General features: G+C 43.3%; 2 protein-coding genes across 6 annotated transcripts in view; both read left to right on the forward strand.

Annotated features, from left to right (window-relative positions):
- Window positions 1-18,471, forward strand: part of LOC112996014 (inactive cell surface hyaluronidase CEMIP2-like) — a 58,351-nt gene that overhangs the window by 19,717 nt on the left and 20,163 nt on the right. For all 4 annotated transcript variants that reach the window (XR_010390709.1, XM_064517263.1, XM_064517261.1 and 1 more), the window contains exons 13-18: window positions 327-458; window positions 576-611; window positions 1,241-1,393; window positions 3,505-3,682; window positions 8,459-8,674; window positions 17,176-17,384. Coding sequence is in view for 3 of the 4 variants with exons in the window: in XM_064517263.1 (XP_064373333.1) it covers window positions 327-458; window positions 576-611; window positions 1,241-1,393; window positions 3,505-3,682; window positions 8,459-8,674; window positions 17,176-17,384 (924 nt within the window). In the remaining variant the exon portion in view is untranslated. The remainder of the gene's footprint in view (window positions 1-326; window positions 459-575; window positions 612-1,240; window positions 1,394-3,504; window positions 3,683-8,458; window positions 8,675-17,175; window positions 17,385-18,471) is intronic.
- The window catches only part of CEMIP (cell migration inducing hyaluronidase 1), a 121,568-nt gene that overhangs the window by 17,123 nt on the left and 85,974 nt on the right, over window positions 1-18,471 (forward strand). The gene's annotated exons all lie outside the window — the stretch shown is intronic.

Below are 18,471 nucleotides of genomic sequence, written 5' to 3' on the forward strand. Positions count from 1 at the left end.
GACTGGGAAAAACGCATTCTCTGCCTCTCAATCACACTGAATCGAATTAAGGAATAACTGTGGGCCCCCCGAAGTCCAGTGAGACATCGCCTGTCGGTTTGACCAGGGCCAGATTTTCACGCTTAATAAGGTTTATTATTTTCTGCTTTGTAAGAAAGTACAGTAATGAAATCAAGCTAATAGTCTGACTGTGATCCAGGATGTCATATTACCTCTTCAGGCCCATCCTATTTAGAGACATTATGAGCTCTGACTGGCAGGACCTCCTGCGTCTAAGGTTGTTTCCTATTTCTTTAGTGCCGTATTAACCAGGCTCCTTGCTTCAGGTTTCGCCCACATCAAGATGCTGACCCCGAAAAGCCGCGAGTTCCTGCCATAATTGATGGTCTTATTGCTTTTAAAAATAACGACCATGGGGCCTGGGCCAGGGGCGGCGACATTATTTTCCGCAACTCTGGGTAGGTTACTGGCATCCTGCGGTGTGTCGCGCTCCTCCCGACAGACGTCAGGTCTGTAGGCCAGCCGTGCCTCGGACACGCCGAGCAATTTACACCTTCGTGTTTCTTCTGTCCTAGGTTTTCAGACAATGGAATTGGACTCACTCTAGCGAGGTAATTTCTTAAAATGTGCCTTTTTTTCCATTTTTTCCCACAATGTAACATTCCCCTGACAATTATGGCAAGACACAAGCAAATCTCACGTTTCCTTCCCAGACCACATCAAGTCTTCGCAGTGTAGCAGTTAATACGAGGGGCAATTTGGCCTTTCATTCTCTTTGCCTGGGGAACATGTCATTAGAGCTGATTATTGCCTTTTGGACCGTAGGTCCTGAACCAGTAGACTAAGCATTTGGCTGTGCATTCGAGGAGACTTTCCTCGCAGTGCAGCGAAGCCGAGCAAAGGTAGCCACAGCTGGGGCACTGCGGGGTGAGCAGCAGGGCTGGCTCCTGCTGCCGGCGTCCAGATGTGCTCCAGCTGCTCCCGGCCCACCCCTTTGCGGAGGACCTGCAAAGAAGAGCCATGTCCAAAGCCCCCCCGATGGCCAAGCACTAAGCTACCTCTGTTACTGGTACTAGGTTACTGCTTTCTAAAGAGGTTTCAAACCAGGCTGTTACACCGGTGGATGGGCTTTTTTTCAAATTAAAAAAGTTCTCCTGGTTTTAGAGGTGTAATTAAAAGCATTAATTCATCCCTCGCACTGCGCTGCATAGTTATCTTGTATTTCTTTGTCTGATTATAGCGATGGAACTTTCCCAACAGATGACGGCTCCAGCCTGGAGGTTTCACGCTCCATTTTTGTTGGAGAAAGCAGCAACCTTGGCTCCCGGGGAGGCCAAAACAGCTACTGGGGAAGAGGGGCAAATGGAGAGCACAGAACCCTGCCCAGAAACCAGTAAGTTATCTATCTGCCATTTCTTCCTGGCATTAGCATGAGCTAGAATAAAAGCCTCAGGAATGAATGTGACTAGCAAAAAGTAATTTATACCGGGTGTTTAAATTATTGTACAGGCCAGAAGTAATAAGCATCCGAATGAACTCCTCCTTCAGGCCAACAGTTTGAGAGCTTCCACAACTGAATGTGTTTGATTTAATTTTCTGCTTAATTTATCGGTCACTGGAGAGTAAAGCAGAGAATCTGAGGGATACCAAATTGCTTTTCCTTAGGGCTTCACTAACACACAGCATCTGAGGGGCCAGTTCCCGTTCACTGTGTTGCAAACGCAAATGGTGCCCGGACATGCCAGCCCAGCGTCGCAGGGAAAGCTGTGCAAGTCCCAGCTGGGCTGGGGGGGGGAAGGCACCGTAAAGCTGCTCACACGTCTTACCTGCAGCCTCCATGGAGAATCGCAGCCTCCCTGCGCAGGCACACACAGAAATCCCTGGGGAAAAGTCCGTACATGCACGATGGTGCTGTACCGCTTTCCGCTCTTCCTGCCAGGGTAGCTGGGCAAACAAGGCCAGCCTGACAAAGAGGAAAGATCTCATCCCTATTTCAAAATTATTTTCTGTTTTGATTAGTAGCACAGCTTCCTCTTCAGCAACCTCTGCGCCTACCCACGCTCCCAGAACAAGCCAGGCTTTCTCAGGCCTAAATTGTAACCTAACATGTTCTCAGTGATGGTTGTCAATGGTTAAACCCTCTCGTGAGGAATGTCAAGTAAAACAATGAGCAGGACTCAGCAGACACGTCTTGCACAGAGCCTTGACCGTGCATGTCTCAGCCATAGCTGACGTAGGAAAGGGAACCTGCGTAAGACAGCAAGAATAATCAGAGCAATCCTCAGCTGTAATTGGTGGTGTTCTTTTAATTGCAATTACAAGACAGCTCCTCTGCAGTTTAATCAGCCTTTAATCATCTGTGATATTTGTTAAGCAACGTACTCTTGGAAAAGAAGGAATATGACAAACGTCTGATATTTCTTCTCTCCACACACCACGGTGCTAAATGGGATATGGAGGTGGTACCAGTCCCAGCTACTGGGCTCACCACGCCAGAAATCAAAGTCACTTCGCTGGCAAAAGCAACAAACAACAGAGCAAGCAGAAACACTGCTTGTGCCTGCTGTTTTCAATTGAAGAAGTGTTTCTGGGTCCCTAGAGCCAACTAGTAAGAAAAAAACAGGAGTTTAGGAGAAATCTGGGCCTCCGTTATCCACAGACCAGAGAGACCCTATGGAGCCCTTTGCCGGTTCGCGTTGTCTGCTTTGTGGCTCTTATGTCTGAACAACCCAGCCGTCTTTCCACCAACGGGTAGGTAGAGCCCTGCCCTTCCCGGTCTCTGCTGGTCACTTCGTTATGGGCTACGAAATCAAAGTCGGACGCCCTTTAATTAAACAATGCCGGGGCCAAACAAAACTCTGTACCTTCTCAAAACAAAACACGAAAGAGGCAAGTACTTACCTGCAACTCCACTGGTTTCTCCTTCAATTCTGCCAACTTGACAGTGCATCTGTACACCGCTGCTGAAGGAATCAGCTTTCTGTACAAAACGCGGTGCACTAGCTCCTGGGGACCTCCTGCACGACGTAGCTGGCAGGGAGAGGAGAAGCTGTGCTGCACCACCCAGCAGTTATTTCCAGGGAGCCATTTTGGCCTCCGGGGAGGGACTGATACTGCTTTCTCAATCGCACTCCTATTTTCCTGAGAAGCCCATCTACTCTGGAACAGGAAACCCGAGAGGAGGATCCAACACGGTCCATACCTGCAAGGGTTTCCTCATAGCAGTGAGTCCCCGGAGGCAGGCGATGACACCTTTGAACTGCTTTACCCCAGCTGACAAGCCATAAGCAGGGTGTATGGGTCATTTCTTTAGGCCTTTTGTCTTGTGGAGGACGTTCAGCAGAATTTCACCTTTCATTAATCATGCGATGAGCATCCGGATCCCAATTTCAGGAGACAAAAAAGTTTTAGCTCTTGTTAATCTTTCTGTTTTTTGAGGAGAGGACTCAGACTTTGCCCAAGCTTTTTAATACAGATTTGTGGGGGTTTTTTCAAATCTCACAGGACATTCCCTATTCGTGGATTCCAGATTTATGATGGGCCTGTCAGGATGGCAAAATGCACTTTCAAGAAGTTCACCCCAACTGCTGACAGACACTCAAGCGCCATTGGGTTCTTCATGAAAAACTCCTGGCAGATAAGCCCCCAGAATAATGTGTCGCGGATCCTGATGGAGAGAAGCGTAAGTAAGAAAAGCAGGAATATGTGCTGTTAGATGTGCAAGTTTTCAAAGTTTTTATAAGTGGTGAGAGATTTATTCTAGAGCAGGAATTTCCAGGCTGTGGTGCATGTTACATTAGTGCATACCATTGATTCATTTAGCAACACTTTCTTTTTTTAATGAAGGTTATTTGTAAGCCAATAAAATTTGGGAAATACCGATACAGAAGTACCTTATGCCAGGGAGGACATACATAAAAAATCTGCAGGACAGGAAGATTTCACCTTGCAACCAGAACAACCAGAGCACCAGTCTTAGCTGGTGAGGCATTGCCTGCCTACACATGCCGAGGACCTGGCCTTGGAGTTTGAGAAGGGCACAAATGAAGTGCCCGGTGTCAGTGAGCTGCAATACAATTCTCATAAAGAGATGAGCAAATGCAAGCAGAAACAAAGCCATGGCCCACGTTCTGGGGTCAGCAGTGGAATTTCTGCTGAGCACAACAGGGACTTTTCTTGAGCAAGGACAGCAGAATGGGGCTCTTTATATGTGCCTTGGTAGGAGTCGTAGGATGCTGAGCAATCCCAGTCCTTGTCTGGGATTCATGCAGGGATCATGTCCCTGACACTTGGCCTGGGCAATGATAGATTCCACCTGGCTCACGCCCAGGGTCGCAACCTCTGCTTAGCTTTCCTGGAACAAGGTCCGCGCTTGTTAGGAGGTCCATGAACTCCAGTAACTTTGGCTTGAGGTTTGGCTTTATCTTAAAGAAAATTTCCATTGCTGCGGAACTGACCAATATCACTCCTCCTGGCAAGCAGTCAGTTTGTCTTTCCCTACTCTGTTACACTTTATACCAACAACAGGAGGGTCTTTTATGCAAAGATGATACTGATTGCAGTCACTTGACTGCTCCTTTAATGAAGATACAGTCCCTGTGCGTTTCGGTAAAGGGACCTTAGTTATCTTAGGTAGTGTGAGGAGCATTAGAAAGAAAATAAGGGCTAATCTGCTGTGCCTTTTTTACGTCCCCCATGGGGAGAAGGTTACAAGATGACTGTGGGGAACATGAATGAGACAATCAACATGGAAGAGGAAGGGGGTGCTTAGAGAAAAATGTAAAATGAAAAAGCTTGATCCTTCAGTGGATCTGAAGAGAGTGGAAATTTTCTTCCAGTAATGACTGTAGGACGCTATCCAACAGAATGGTTTCGGAGAGATTATATCTGTGCACATTAGCAAAGGGAATAATCATCTGTGGAATAGTTGAAAATGCAGCTCTTCAATACTATTGCACCATTTGAGGCCAATGAGCCTGTTAAATATCTCAGCATATTTTGTCTAAGAGACAATTTAATACTGCAACACCTTTAAAATCTGAGGTTTTCAAGGTAAAAATGATCAGAAGACTTCCTAAAAGCTTCTGTAAAGCAAATTAAAATAATACAGCTTCAGTGTATTATAAAAAAACAATGACATTATCCAAATAATTATTTCTTGTATATACATTTCCAACAAATGTGTCCATTTCTGAAGCTGGTATTTTGCCAGCTTAAAAGCCATTTATGCCTATAACCACCTGCATCCCAGCATTTTTCACTTTGATCCTATTTTATCTGGATTAAACCCAGATGTGCTAAATCTGATTTCAGACTTGAAGAACTACGGTTAGTTTATTATTTTGTTGCTAATTGCTATATGGGACAATATGTCTTTGACTAGTTAAGATAGAGCGTGTAGACTGCTTTAATTAATTTTCCATCTCCAGGCTTCATTTTATTACTTTTTAAAGGGTAACTTAGTACTCATTCCCTAAAGGACAATCATTTTACAGTTGTTTTCAAGAAGAAATTAACTATTACCGCAAGCTGTATAGTCATAATAAAACTGTTAATCATGCAGAAGGAATAATAGTATAATTATTCAGACTAATCAGCTGATAGGTTAGACAACAAAATAGTAAATCCAGTCAGGTCTTGCTTAACACCCGCATAAAAATAAACAGTCAGGTAGAACAGAAGAACTAAGCGTTATACCCTGCAGAAAGTATTCTAGCCGCCTTTCTGTTGACAAACCTACATCTCACGTATGAAGATGTTTCTTCGCTTAACAATAACAGCATTATTGCTAGGCTTTTTTTTAATTCAGATGCTCCTTAAAGGTTATATCAAAGCAATAGCAGCAGTAATGGTCTTCACGCAGATGAACGCACGACTGACGGTTGTGGTCTCCTGTAGATCTGCCTGTTGTCAGTCCGTGGGACTTGCAGAGCTCAGAGGAGATGGTCCCTGCTCAGAATCATGTTTGAGCGTGAACCATGCCCAAACAGGACACCTGTGCAGCATTTCTTAAGAAGACCTGACATTTATCTATTTATTCATAAAAGAGCCACCCCTTAATCCCTCTGTTTTGTCATGAAATAGGGCCCCATTAATCCCTCCGTCCTTTTGCTGCACAGCTCCTGTAGCTTGAGGAGAGGAGCAAGAGATCGTTACGTCACTTTTTGGACTCCAGTGAATGAGCCCACCTCCAGCAGGTGCTGAAGACCTCACAGACTGTCCTAATTTACATCCGTTTTTAATAGTCCGTTTTGCTTTCTTTTTTTCTTTTTGTTGCCTCGCAGCCAGAAGTGTAGGATGGATTCAAGCCTATTTTAGTCCTAGCTGTACCAGCACAGTGGCACCTTTGGATGAGAGAGACTCCTGACCAAAGGGGACTTGCAGGGTCAGGGCTTGCATCACTTGATGCAGGTAAAAGCCATGTTAACGCATGCAGAGTTCACTGGTTATCAAGTAGAGGAAGATTCAAACTGATTAAAAACGGTTTCCTTAGAATGATTACAGTGACACAACGACACAGCTGCATTGGCAGCTTGGGCCGCCCCTTGAGTTTTAGAAAAAGCTGTGAGCTGTTATGATATTTGACAGTATACTATGAATTTTTAATCTAAAGAGAAGTTACTGGTTTCCTTTGCAGTCCTTGGGACTTTTCTGCGGGTGCATTAGGCGTGTTGCCTTTGGAGAAGTACGTTGCCGTAACTGTAACTGCGAGCTCAGTGCACACCGAATGCCTCAGCTTGCGAAAGTGAGGTTACCCTCAGATTTATAAAACAAGCGGCACTGCTCTTTAACATTTCCATTTCGTTTCTGACTTCCAGACTTTTTAGAGGAGAATGTTAGAAATCAGATTACGGTGTTAGCACCAAAACTGTTTGCTCCTGAATGGGAACACTGAATGGTTTAATTAAATGTAAGCTGTACAGAGTGTACCTTACTTTGTTTGGAAGTACAGCTGAGTTTATTCTCTTCCCGAGTGAAGTGCCCACTTTCATGTTCAGCCCCAGAAGTGCACTGTCACAAAGTATTTGTAATGGAGATTGGAGCTGTGGCACAGTGTGTATTTTGTTAATATTTCCTCTTTTATAAATGAAAAAAAAACCTTGGGGATATTCCTTCTTTGCCAAATAGGCCCTTGGGCAAAAAAATCCTGCAGTGCAGTAGGAAAAGGGTTTAAAACACTCAAAAATACACATTAAATTTCCATATGTTTGAGTCCCCTTTAAATGAGACTGCTTCAGGTGTTTGTTCATGAAACTAGTACCTGGACGAGGAGGTGGCAGAAAAATGGTTCTAGGGTCTAATTTATTTTTAAACTAATAAAAACTTAACAGAACAGTTAAAGTTCCAGTTATTTTTGTCCTGCAAGTAGTTCTTGCTACAATGGTCATTCATTTTAAGCCAATGGGACTTTCCATCTCAGTAAGAGTAACAAGGAGTCTCCTATTCTCCTTAGTTGTTCTATTTAGTATTGTGAAAGTAAAGCCTTTAAAACCCTCGGTAAACTTGCAGCCTAATCCTGCTGACCCTAATTCTTACTCATGTGCACAGTCCAATTAAAATTAGTGGAATTAGGTGGAACGAGTTACATTCCTTTGGGTCTGCACGATCAGGCCACTATTTATGCTGTCGCCTTAAATACATATTGCTGAAGGATTCATTCGGAGTACTTGACCTGGAGTACTTATTGTCTTGAGTACCTCAGATCTTAATCATCATGCACTGTAATAGCATCTCTTCCAAATATTTCATGCCTTTTTGCTGAACATCTGCAGTTTCCCTATTTTGCTGTATTTTCATATCAGGACAGATTATTTCCCTTAGCTACTGAACAATTCTGAAAACAGAGCTATGCATAATAAGGATAATGTTGTTTCCTGTTATTTCTCTTTTCTAAAAAAAATTCTTCAGAGGATATGGTAGAATGTGCACAAGAGCCAGTTCTGAGAATTGCTGTCAAATACATGAGTTTTGTAAGGTTTAGGAGAAGCAAATAAGAAAAAAATGGCACTTACAGAGCCACTTAGGACAGCCATTGAAAATAGGCAAGAAAATCCACCATATAGCTAGTATTTTTTCTCTCTTGGAGCACAAATGCAAGAGGGGGTGACTACTGCTCAGTAAATTTCATAACCTTCCCGTACTTCCCCCTTTGAATCATCCTGTTTTTGACACAGCACAATTTATTACTGTGTGATTCCAAGGAATGATGATTGTGCGGGTGCATTTTGAAGAACCAAAAATCTAATTTTTGTGAAAATATCTCCTGGGATTAAGAAATCAGGGGGAAAACCAGTATCATCAGAAATGTTTATAAATAGGAGAGAGACAAGTATGCCTTACTGAAACAAGAGAGCTTTCTAGTTATAAAGGTATCACTGACTTGGCTCTGAAGACGCTGCAAATCCAAGTCCTCATTTAGAGCTAACCAGTGATTTTTCCTCTTCTTCTCTTCTGCTAGGTGGGACTGAAAGTGTTTTTTGGCACATCAGGCCAGTGGTTTGGAAACAATGATAATGATGGTGACAAAATGTCTATCTTCCATGATCTGGATGGCTCCGTGACGGGATACCCGGACACTTTTGTAGGCAGAGCGGACAACTACTTGCTTCGTCACCCCGGATGTCTCACTGTGCCCCGGTGGAAGGGGGTGATATGTACTGGGAAATTTGCCCAGGTAACGTGGGGAGGCTGCAAGCAATGTTAATGTACGTTGGGGGGTGGATGTTCTCACAAGCTGGCGAGACATACTGGAGTGCAACCTATTCAACAATGCATAAGATAAAAGGGAGCAGAATAATGAATTTGGTATAATTTTACTCTTCTTAATGTTATCGGCCTGTCTCCAAGGAGGCAGTAAAGCCCCTGCTTTTGCAGCTTCCAGAAACCCATGGCTGCAAGGAGCCCTTTGCTTCCCATTTCCCACAAGAGGTTGCAAGTTGAAATCCAGTTGAGGAGAAGTTTGGAGATTTTCTAGTCCTTGTTTTCAGTCCGTCCACTCGGTCTTGGGGCTCTGGTGGATAACTGTTGACCCTAGTTTCAGTAATGGAAGATGTTATTCCCCTGACACATCCCTCATGTCTCAGTTGATGAAATGGGGTGGTTGAGACACAAACTCACACTTAATTCTGCTTCCCCTCCAGAAGCCACTGGCTGAGGGACAGGTCAGTCTAGGGGAGGGTGGTCTTAAACATCAGCTGTTTTCTTCAGCACGTGTGAGTTAGAGACCTTAGCTGGGATGTCAGCACCTTGGTAGAAAGCGTTGTGAAAGAATGGAAGAGGAGAACAGTAAATTGAGGGGAATACAACCTCAAAATCAGACTGTGGTTCATCATACGCTGCTCAGATTTCCACAGGACTTTTGTGTGTGAGATAGAGCATGCTGTAAATACGCGATTCTTCACAGCTCCCCTAGTCACCTGTGAGAGACTGCAGGCCGCTCTCCTTGCTCCTCTACTTCTAAAGGTTATTCGTGCATTGGCACAGAAGCGTGGTAGGGCCTGTTTCAAAACTCCAGTTCCTTGGAAATCTTGCCAGCCCTCCTTCACCCTTCTGTTGGAGAAGCTGAATTTTAAGGCTGTGTACGGCAGGTGCACCCAGCACCACATGAACTGCGGCTGGAGAGCATGTCTTGGGAGCCTCCAGGACATACAGCTTTTGAAAGGGACACGATGTTCTCCCTACCCCCTAGAACAGCCCTTCACCATTCAGTGAAGAGTGCAGTGGGGTGAACTGCTGGGTCTGAAAGGCAAGAATGGAATATGCAACAATCCTAAAATAAGATCAGAGTTCATTAGATACAGCTGGTGCTTTTTCTGTTTTTCTTTTTTTTCTTTGTCTTTTTTTCTTTTTAAGATTCTTAAGTTTGCACGCTGCAAACTTATATCTCATCACGAGTCAGCAATCATTACGCAGACATCAGTAGGGTAAGATAGCACAGGATAAAACTGCCTGAAGTCATCAAAGACAGGGTAGTGTTAAAATTGACCCCTGAGAGGAGCAGACTGTCAGGTTTTGCTTTTTCACAAGCAGTTCTGTGAGTATAGGGATTAGCAGAGCCTGATTCCCTCGAGTTATGTCTGGCGATGGGTTGCAAACTCAGACTGATGGTTTTTCCACATTGTGGGATTCCTGAAGGCTCCTTCTCTATGGCTTCCCTGATGTGTAGTGATGCGTGGACTTGCGCCTCGAGTGTCCCCTCAGGCCATCAGTCACAGCACTCTGCTCCTCTTTCTCCAAGGCACTTCTCTGCATGAAACTTTGAGGAATTTATTTATCTTTGAGACTTCTATGCATTCATAATATATGCACTTATATCCAGCTAAAGTCTTTCTACACATTTGCTTTAATTGCACAGCAGAGAGCAGGAATTGCTATTTAAGTCCCTAGACACTGGACTTGTGTCCCCTATTTTACTATTGGCAAGTGGAAACAGGACTGGGCACCTATGAAACCGTCCCACTGAACTCAGGGTTTTGTGCTTGGCACCTACCTTTTACTCTGTGTCTCTAGAGAAATAATATTCTGTGCTCTGGCAACCTAACAGTTAAATTCAGGATTGTAAATAAGTAGGCATTTATATTTTTATTTCTATTTTTACCCTCCCACTTATGGCACTCTACGTGGTGAGGCAGTTTTTCCACCATAGAAAATTTCCTTGGCTAAGTTTAGGCAAGTGTAAACATTAGCGTCTCTAGGATCCGTTACTTACCAGCACTTTTCATCTAACCAACATTCAGCAGGGTGAGCGAAGTTCAGATTAAATGCTTCATTTTGGGGGTTTTGGGTAGGGAAACGTATATGCATGCAGTGTAGAGGAAATTTGTCCTGTGCAGCAGGATTTGATTTAATTTGCAGGGTGTAATTGTTGGGGTACTGGAGGATAACCCTGATTCTCAGCATTTTGACAAACTGATGATTTGTTTGTGTGCTAAATTCTGAGTATCATATTTCAGACCAAAAGCCTAAAAGAGAGAATCCAATTATGGAGAAAGATGCTTTACTTTGATCTTAGCAGCTCTATCACAAGACGTGTTTTTCTTTCCCTTTTCGCGCAGCAGTGCTAGACAAGAACTTCTATTCTTCCCTAGTACGAGCAGGTGAAAATGCCCTTTCCCTTCAAGGAAACAGTGATTCTCATTTTGCTGCTGAGCTGGGCCCAAGGCGCTTAGACTAGGGATGGGCTACCTGGCACGGAAAAATGAGCTCCAAGTCCTTCGGCTAGTGCTGCAGCCAAATCCTTTCGGAGCAAAGTGCCTAGAATTCAGTGAATTCCCTCCTGCCTGTGTTCTCTTATTCATTTCTCTTGCTCTTATTTTCCTGGATTTAGTTTGCCTAGGAAAGGAAAAGACTTGGGGAAACCTATTCCTTGGGCAGCAGTTTTAGCTCCACAAAATCCTGTGGGCAGACTTTCCTCAGGGTGTTTCAATTTGACAACTTGTGCTCGCGCTTCCACCGCCTCGTGGTGTCCCACCTCCTCGTGGTGTCCCACCTCCTCGTGGTGTCCCACCTCCTCGTGGTGTCCCACCTCCTGGTTCACATCCCTCACTCCTCACCGTCCCCAAGCCGCATCCTGCCACCTTCCCTGTGCACTTTTCCCGAGCTTCCCTTCGGCAGGGAGCCCTGGGAAGTGCCCCGTGCTGCAGCGCCCGGGTCACCAGCCTTTCGCTACCAGCAAAGACTTCTGAGATCAGCTTGAAATCATGAGCTTTACACAGGTAATAAATGTCAGGTCTCTGTTGTCCTCCCTTTTTCATTTTGGAGCCTGTAGGGTTTGCGTTGTCAAAACAGGGCCAGCCCCTTTCTTTTTAATGGCTGCTGAAACAGTCATGAAACAGTCAATATAAATAAAGCGAGGCTTTAAGGAAGAACATCAAATAGAGTGAGACTCACAAGGAAATCACAGGAGTTGGCAGCACATCTTCTGGCAAGTCTCGATGACTCATTCAGACTCTGTCGGCAGGCGCTGAAATCCTCGGTGTCCCGTCAACCTGCCATTCAGCTGCTGCGAAGGCCTGTAATAAAACAAAAATGTAGGGAGCGGCCCATCCCATAATTATCTCCATGTAGGTGGATGAGGTTTCCCAAGGCTCAGAACTGGAGACTCCTCAATGCCTGTGATACTGCAGAAAACATAAATTAGGTTCTTAAACAATTTCTGATTTTTACATAAATCCGAAGACAAGTGCCTTGGCTCCCGCTGGACAGTGGAAGCTGCAGAATTCCTGCTTCCTCACTGACTTTGCAGCAGAGGCTGTGCAACTTCTCTTTTTTGATACTTTATTAAAATAGGCAGTGTTTTGGGTGGCACGTGCTGTTTTCTTATATAAGCCTAAAAAGAAGCTGTTAGATATTCATAAGAGACTGCCACATAGCTCAATTAATGTAAGTTCTGAATTAAAGAAAAATGGATGCCTTGCTACTGTAAAATACTTTAAGGCAAGGTTGTTGATTTTTCACCAGTTCACTCCACTTGGTCACTGCCTTCCTGCAGATGGCTAAAATAGAAATTGTTCCATTTCTGTTAATGGTGCTTCTGCAGCGAGTGTTTGCAATTGCGCTGATCCTGCATCTTCTCTGTGCTATGCTGTGTACCTTCAGCTGGCATCCACTTGCATACTCAGTGTCTGCTTGGCCAGTTTGGACACTGGTGTTTCTACATGGAAAGCGAGCAAGAGATGCAGGACATACCTAGCTGTGCCAGGGCAAATTGGCTTTTCCAAGCAAGTGCAAAACTGCACGTGCATGTGTAATCCATGGTGCGGGAGGAGTGTCAGCACCTCACAGGCTGGGGAGAAGGAAGGGTCTGCAGGATATATTTCTGCTAATACTCTCCGTATGTGGACAAAGAGGTCCACTTTTGGTCTCTGATGCACACCAGTAGAAATTCAAGGTAGTTCGGCCGACACCAGCAAAGATGCTGCTGTTTTTAGGACCAGAACTGATCCCGGCATGTCTTACAGAAAGAAAAACTTTTTTTTTCTTTCTGAAGGAATTTTAAGGTCTTCATTTGGAAACTTCATAAAGAAAAAATGTTGTCCTGGGAAATAAACCTTTCTGGAACAGTCAAACAACCAGAAGAGCAGAATGCATGTTTTGAGCTTCTCATTTTTAAGATCTTTTGCCCCACTTTGACAGCCAACAGCACAGCCGAGCAATGTTAAAGAAACTAGAAAGCAAGCAAACGGTCTCTCAGAAACCAAGACTTTCTGCTCTAGTACTTTGCATGTTGCTTATCTTCATATTTGCTACCCAGTTGAATAGCAAATCCCATATGAATTGTAAAAGAACTTATCTTCTCAGTTTCACGATCTACTTGGGAAAATTGCCATGTAAGCAGAGGGAAATCTAACACATCTTTCCAGTATGAAGTGTTAAGCAGCTAAAATGACAACTATGTCCATTAAACCATCCAGGCAAGTAGTAGGATCACATTTTATAACGTTTTAACTAGCTCTTCTTCTCCTACTACATTAAACTGTCACCACTTCTCATATTTTAGAGTATCTTTATGACCCACTTTCTTCTCTTAAATAATTTGGTAGTTCTAACGAAAAATCAGATGTTACTAGGAAGATTGGGGTTTTATCCTAGAACAAAATTCTCCTGTTACACTCTTTTTTGCTCCTATTCATCAATATTTTGCCCCTGCAAATGCAGATGCAAGGAAGGAAAGTGATAAAATTCTCCAAGGTCAGTTCAAGTGAGTAAAGGTGTGACAGAGTAACAGATTGAGGAAGAAAGAGGCCATGTTGTGACTTCCTAAGCACAATATGCAGGGACGGTGACTGATGCTTCACCTATCTTGGGCCAGTGGAGCTCAAGGTTTCTTTTTATTTCACTCAGGTTGTTGGGAATTAAAGTGACCTTTGGTGGATGATGCCTCTGGGACTTTTCTAAAGTAATCTGGTGGTCTTGACTGTAGTCTCAAAAGGGTAACACAAACCCAGTATTAGAACTGACATTAGTTGGCATCACAGCAGGGAGTTGAGCTGAGTCCAGTAGCTGCAAGGAAACATCTTGGTGTTTTGAGCTTCTCATTTTTAAGATATTTTGCCCCACTTTGACAGCCAACAATGCAACCAAGCAATGTTAAAGAAACTCCTGTACAGAGTCCTGTTGACTTAGTGATGCTCCATCTGGGATTTGGATCTGAATTTCTGGATCGGGGCATTTACCCACTGTCATCTCCTTTAGTAATAAACATTGTGAAAGATCCACCAGATACAGTACTGCTTTTTCTACAGGGCTGAAAACTATATCCTTGATGGCTTGCAGTTCTGGAAGACATTCACTCATTGGCCATCACAGGAGACAGTCAGTTTACAAATATTTCTAGCAAGCCGCAAAAATGACAGTTTTTCTTGTTCTAGTAATTACTGTCTTATTCTAAAAACAGCTGTCACTATTACGTTTTATGTCAGGCCTGTGACTGGGTCCTTAGGCACCTGAGAAAATATTACCAACAGACACCTGACACATGTTCTTTGTCATCTTATTGTTGTAGCATACGACAAGCTCTTCCAGTACTTTATTGAACCCAACAACAATAGTCGTAGTAAGCAACGGAGGCTATGCATAACATTTTTTTTTTTTTTAAACACGGTCAAATACCTTAAAGTATATAGAACCTTTTGTTGTTGGTAGCCTCGAATTTTGGAACTTTTGGGTCACCTTGAATGTGTTTCTGTAATTTCTTGGCTTATTTTATTATTGTTGCTTTTAATTTTCTAATAAGTGCACGGAAGCTGCCACCCTTAACATTCTGTGACACGTATTTGAAGGAAATAACATTGGACTTTACTGTGGCAGGTCAGAAACGGTTGTCTTTTATCCAGAAAGACACAAGCGGGGTATTATTTTGCAGTATCAGACATCATTTGAACTGTTCTTTGTCATTAAAATGTTGTTTTGATTGAGAATGATTAATGCATTCATGGGCTTTCAGATGGGAAGGGACCTTTCTGATCACCTGTTCTGACCTCAGTGCTACACCAGCTGGGGGTGCAAATGAGGTCGAAATGTGGTTTATTGTATTGCACATAACTGCCTTTCCAATCATTGTTTGAATTTTCAGGGAAAATAGGTTTTCCTCTGGTTTCATAGGCAAAAAGGTCTTTTATCAGGTGGTAAAAGTAATTTGTTCTTTCCTGAGCCATGAAGAATGAGCAAATAAGCTGCTACTCAGAGATTGTTTGGGGCAAATTACTTGATCAATAGTTTTTGGCCATCAAGAAAATCTGGTATTCGATACAATTCTGGGATAAGCATTAATCTCAAAGGATCTGTAGATATTACTTAGAGCAGTGTTTCATCATTAAAGATTTGCACTGGTGTAAAAGGAGGAATGGATTAAATATCCAAGAAACTTTTACAACCACTTTTGGATAATTTTTTTGACCTGTGGCCCAGATTTTCAACTCAAATGGATTCAGGGGCCAGGCAGGGATTAGGCAGAAGTGGCCTGCCTTTCGTAGGTGCTGAGGAGCCCAAATTCAGCAATGCCAAGAGCAGACTCAAGCATGGGCTCTTTCTGAGCACCAAGCACCTCTGTTAAAGCATGAAACTGGAACTGGAAGCCAAACTGGCAACTTTCAGGCAACAATATTGCAGCTTTAGATTTTAAGCTGAAACAATTCCAAAAATATCATGCCATAAATAGACTTCAAATTAAATAACCCCCATGCTGGATACCCCACCTCTGTCTTCTGTCAAATTAATTTGCTGTTGCCAAGGAGTTACATTCCAAGGAGAAAGCAGCAAGAGGCTGCCACTTTTGGGCTCATGTGGTCTACCAAAAGGCAAACCAAATGTCATGGCAAGCACCTGCCTCTTGGCTGTGGTTTGGAGTCAGTAAAGCAATTCCTCTTGTGTTTTAAGGACGTGATAGCTGTGATAGTCATGAGTACGTAGCTGCTAGAAACCCCAACTAAAATGAGCCCGTATATAAAATAGCGAGAGACAGCCTATTTTGCAGAGCTTTCAATCTAAGTAGACAAGATGAGGAAGAGAAGCAGTTACAGAGATGTAAAGGGCCAAGGTCTCATAGCAAGGTCCAAAAAGCGCTCACATGAGAACGCCTATATCCTGATAGGCAGCATCTCACCCCTCCGCTAGTCTTGGCTGTGCTTGCATCCTTGCCTGTGGTATTAAAATCTGTTAAAAGACTACTGCCTCCATTTTGACTTGCCTCAAAGACAGAAATTGAGTTTAAAAATATTTGTGCTGGATAGATGTCCATACAGAAACTTATATATTTCTGAGCTAATTCGCATTTTTATGTTTGATATTTTAAATTCCTCATGCAAAGGGCACTCTTTTCGTGTAAGAGAAGAGAGGAAGCAGCATCATAGGTGTTCTCAGCTTTCCTCAGTGTATTTGAAACCTTTCAGGAATATGACAAGCTACATCCCTGTGTGCCAAAACAGATTTGTATGACTGGCTGTGCATCCTCCTTTTGCACTAGAATTTCACATGGGACATGGCAGGCGAATATCACATGTTCAGCCCTAAAGCTGACAATTTCCACATGAATTGGCCTTCATTTGAGTGATGACAGGACATAGAAAAACATACAGTCGGGGTGTAGTTTTGTAATTGGTCCGTAGCGTTGATCTCCAGGCCAAGGACATCTTCCAGTCCCTGTACAGAAGAGCTCTCCACTGAAGCATGTGCCACATGTTATTTAGCCCGTCAGAGCATGTAGTCAAGCCATTGAGTTTTAGCCCCAAAAATTTCAGCCTTGTCTGCTACTTGAGAGCAGAGATGTGGATTCCATTAAATCACAGGACCTGATCCAAAGCCAGTTGAAATCAATTAAGAGTTTTCTCCATTTTCAATGGAATAAGCCCATTTTTAGAGTGCAGCTATTTGAATTCATAAATAAGAAGTTACTTTGTGATTTTCCATGATTACCGTTCTCCCTTAAGAGCTTGATTAATGAGCATTTTCATGGTGCTGCACAATTCCTGTTTCACCTCATGGTGTCCCTACAAATGGCTGCAGATGCTATTTCTGTTTTACCTTTGTATTTGAACTGGAAATGTTTCAGCGACTTTCCAAATGTTCTCAGCTCTTTGCTGGCAAAAGCCATTTACAGGCAACGATGATCAAATGCACATGTTATGGCTGAGCCTGGCTGGTTTAATGGATATGTTTGTCATTTTCCTTCCACCTCAGCTTTATATTCAGGCCAGACGCCCTGAGAATCTGACCTTATCCATTGCCAGAGCGACATACCATTCCCATCCCTTGTGGCTGCAAGGCGTGAACCGAGGAGTACCATACCAGCAGTACCAGCCGGTCGTCATGCTCGAGCAGGCTTATATCATCCAGTGGGACGGCAGAGCACCTGAGGATGTTATCCTGTACCCGATCAACTTCAACAGGTACCACTCTATCTTGTTAGAAAATGTTTGGCTTTCAACAGAGCTGGAGCTATAATGATTTTCCAGCTTCTCCACAACCAACCTCTTAAATGTGTCAGAAATTTCTGAGAGCATCGAAGCAAGGTGTTAATGACTGGTACTTACGGATGCAAAGAGATGCCTCCGCTTTCACTTTATTCCAGTGGTTTTGATGAGCAGAGATGTTTCTCTTTCCAGTAAGTTTTGAAACAGAATCCAAGTAAGTCCTGGCCTGCTGTGCCTGAAATCACTCCAGAGCAGCGCTGGCTCTTGTTCGTTTGTTTGTTCTACTTGCTGCACACATAATTTATCTCCCATATATATAAAGTGCAGAAATACATCAGAATGTGCACAGAGCTTTGCATTTTCTGTAATCCAAACAGCACTGCAACCACGGTTTCTTTCTGACGTGAATTTTTGAAACATTACAACTCAGTACAGCAAAAGTGTAGGCTGTGCTGCATTTATTTTCCATGTTTCCTTCCATGTCATCTAGTGTTACATAAAAGAATAACAGACCCATTTTAGACCTACTTTCTTCCTCTGCAAGTTGTTTTATTTTGCATAATTTCACTTATAGTTTTCAGCACTGATTCAGGACCAAATTTCTCCTTATGTCAGTGAAATTACTTGTGCTTTGCACTCGTATGACTGTCAGGAGAGTCCTGCAATCCCTTCAGTTTACTGGTGGCAGACACTGTCATGGTTTACACAGATACACTGCAAGAGATAAACAGCACAAAACGCCAAGGCAGTGGCACTGCAGTGGTATTTGATTTAAAGATATAGGTAGCTGTAGAGCCATGACCGACTTGCTGGAGGATCAGTATTTGGACAGTCCTGTCACAGAGGAATTACTAGAAATAAATTACTGTTTTCTGTATTAGTATAACTGAGTGCACTTTAAGGAAGAGGAAAACCCATTAGTCACTCATGGATAAGGTGAGCTTTTCAATTATTATCTGTCATAAAATAATTAGCTATTTCCTTGCAATTGCGGAGCTAAGCCTTCTGCCAGCGTAACCAGTGGTTGCGCTATCACTGCATCTGTTAATGCTTATTGAAGCTT

Source organism: Dromaius novaehollandiae, chromosome 10 (assembly GCF_036370855.1).
Source record: "Dromaius novaehollandiae isolate bDroNov1 chromosome 10, bDroNov1.hap1, whole genome shotgun sequence".
Classification (NCBI taxonomy): domain Eukaryota; kingdom Metazoa; phylum Chordata; class Aves; order Casuariiformes; family Dromaiidae; genus Dromaius; species Dromaius novaehollandiae.